The 2,857-nt window shown below is 43.3% G+C and overlaps 1 protein-coding gene across 1 annotated transcript in view; it reads right to left on the bottom strand.

The window, feature by feature from the left end:
* Positions 1-469, bottom strand: part of LOC107589352 (S phase cyclin A-associated protein in the endoplasmic reticulum-like) — a 101,834-nt gene extending 101,365 nt beyond the window's left edge. Inside the window, exons 1-2 of the mRNA XM_016277765.1 lie at positions 421-469; positions 174-303 (exon numbers count right to left, since the gene is read on the bottom strand). Of these exons, the coding sequence (XP_016133251.1) occupies positions 174-303; positions 421-469 (179 nt within the window). The remainder of the gene's footprint in view (positions 1-173; positions 304-420) is intronic.
* Positions 470-2,857: the final 2,388 nt, after the last annotated feature.

The raw sequence follows: 2,857 nt of genomic DNA, 5'->3' as shown, positions 1-2,857 counted from the left end.
TCAGGCTGTCAGGCTGTATATATATATATATATATATATATATATATATATATATATATATATATATATATATATATATATATATATAAATAAATAAACTTAACTAGTTGTATATAACAACAACAACAGAAATATATGGAATGTGCCCATTTAGATTGCAAGCATATTATCACCTGTTCTGAGCGTCTGTTTTTTCCAGCTTCTCCTGTAGTTGGATCCAGTCGATTAGAGCTTTGAAATCTCTGACGTAGTTATCCAACATCATCAGCACCTCCTGGGGGGAAAGTATGTTTGCTGTCAGTTCTGAAAGCCTCAATGAGATAAGGGAAAATTACATGCAACTCCGAAAATGTGCTTAAGCACCAACCAACAATCAAAAGGCAAAGTCTTCTAAACTGAAAAGGATGCGCTTGCAAAAACCTGCCAAAACTTGCTCCAATCTTGCTCCTGGAGGGTCACTGTCCTGCATAATTTAGCTTCAACCTTGATTAAACACACCTGAACCAGCTAATCAAAGTCTTAAAGATCACTAGAAACTTCCAGGCAGGTGTGCTGGGGCAAGCTGGAACTAAACTCTGCAGGACACTGGCCCTCCAGGAGCAGGACTGGACACTTCTGATCTATGAGCTATCAAAATGTTAAAGGTGGCGACAAATGTCTTTAATTGCCAACGTCAAAGAAAAGTAATTTCAGTGGAACACCCCCCCCCACCCCAAACATACAATTTAATACAGAACATCTCCAAATCAATCTCCCCTACTCTTCCTGTCCTCAGAGTTTAGCCCTGTTAACGTTCACCTCACTGATAAAGCTGTGACCCCAGAGACCTGATCTGACCATGCAAGAGAGCCAGATCGGCCCCCCACCTTGAGGTCTCTTTTGTGGCATGTCTGAAGGAACAATGAGCAGGGCCCAAGCCAAGACCCCCGGCAGAATCCAGTGAATTCTCTGGTAAGCGGAATCCCGTACGAGACCCCGATTCTTGTTCACACTGAGGAGCTGATGTAAACCAACACCCTGTTGTCTCTACTAAAAAGTGGGCATCTGTAGCTACTGGAGCACATCTCACACCTACCCCCCACCCACCAGAAGCACGCCATTCACAAATGCCAGGAGTGGACAAAAAGAAAAGGATGAGGACGAAAGAAAAGGGAAAAAGAGTGCTGCTGCTCTTTCCCGCCTCAGTGGTCTTCCACAAGAGGTGCGGCTGAAATTACCAATTAGCTTTGCAAAAGGGGGCTGGCAAATCTGATTGAGGCTGTAATCATTTCTAGTTACTGGCAAAGAGTGTGCAGCGAATGACGAAATGTTCATTGTCTATCCGATATTCGATCTGGGAGCGCCGTAGGGACTCTGGGGAATCCCTTGGCTCCAACAAAGACGCTAGAGAGTGTGTCGCAAAGCATTGCCACAACACAGACTAGAACAGGTCTACAACCCTAGACCTACCACAGGCTCTTAAGATTACAAAAAACCTGCTTGTGATTCTTAAATCTGCCAGAAACTGTCAATGCCAGTCATAATCAATCTTAATTTGAATGCTTGTATGGTTTCCTACAAATCTATTAATGAAGCAGTTACCCTGTTGAAAAAGCCAGCATATGCTGGTTAGGTATGTTTTGAAGCATGGGTGCTGGTTTAAGCTGGTCATGAGCTGGTTTAAGCTAGTCATGTGCTGGTCCTGAGCAGGAGCTAGTTGCTTAGGACCAGCACATGACCAGCTAAGGACCAGCTTAAACCAGCTCATGACCAGCTTAAACCAGCAGCCGTGCTTTAAAACATACCTAACTAGCATATGCTGGCTTTTTCAACAGAGTAGGTTCTCTACAACTGTCAAATTAGCATTTTGAAGTGTTTAGAGACACTTCTGAGGCACTACACATGATAAAAGTGGAGTGCATGTGAAACTGATCCTGAAGATTCACTCCCATGCAGCATCTTCTTCACTTGTCTGATGCAGTTTCAACTGCGATCCAGTTGCCGTGCATGACAATGTGTTGACACCTGTATCACAATGTGCATCATATTGTGAGGTAGTCCGGAATACCCAGACCTCCTGTTCGTTGAGACACAGTTCAGTTGCATTCAAAAATCAGGACCAGGGTCTGTGGTGTGACTGATGATCTGGATTAAATGGGGGACGGCAGGCGATGCTGTGAAACAGGCGCGTGTGTGTTTGTGTGATTGATGTGCAGTAATGGGGGAGTGGCAATTGTGAGGAGAGGTCCACAGTGCTTTTAGTTAATAGAGGAGTCGGGCCCAGTGAAAGATGTGTCCAGCAGCGGGCCTGTTGATTAGGGCTAGTTAACAACACCAGGGCATGGTGGAGGATGATATTGGCCCATAATGCAACAGCTAATGGAAAACAAGAGGATAAGAAACGGCTAAGTGCCCTTACAAAAAATCACTTTAGAAGAAGAGGAACAAGACTTATATGACACATGATGGGAGAATGCTTAATATGGTAGCATTTTAACTTACAGAGTCATTCAGTCAGATGAAAAATTAAATGACCCCTCAACCCCCCAAAAACAATTCTGATTCATTACATCTCTTGTTTTCATAAATGCATTCACACAAGCGAAAGGATAGTGGTCTCGTTCATGGGCTGATATGGCATAAATCAGGCCTGAGACAAGGGAGAGGCCTGATAAGAACTAATTAGTCCTCTGGGCTATGGGTTAAAGATGTGGGCGTTACTTGAATATGAAAATAAATCAGCCACTCGACCAAATCATGAACCAGTCAACACTGGCAGAGGATAAAGAATCAGAGACACAGGTGAATATGGGTGCTGGGAAAATAACTGGTTTTTGTTTTACATTGAATAACATTTATGAATAAGCAAATGTAATTT

Source organism: Sinocyclocheilus grahami, unplaced genomic scaffold (genome assembly GCF_001515645.1).
Source record: "Sinocyclocheilus grahami isolate Dianchi unplaced genomic scaffold, SAMN03320097.WGS_v1.1 scaffold115.1, whole genome shotgun sequence".
NCBI lineage: Eukaryota > Metazoa > Chordata > Actinopteri > Cypriniformes > Cyprinidae > Sinocyclocheilus > Sinocyclocheilus grahami.
This window is presented reverse-complemented; position numbering and strand designations above follow the sequence as displayed.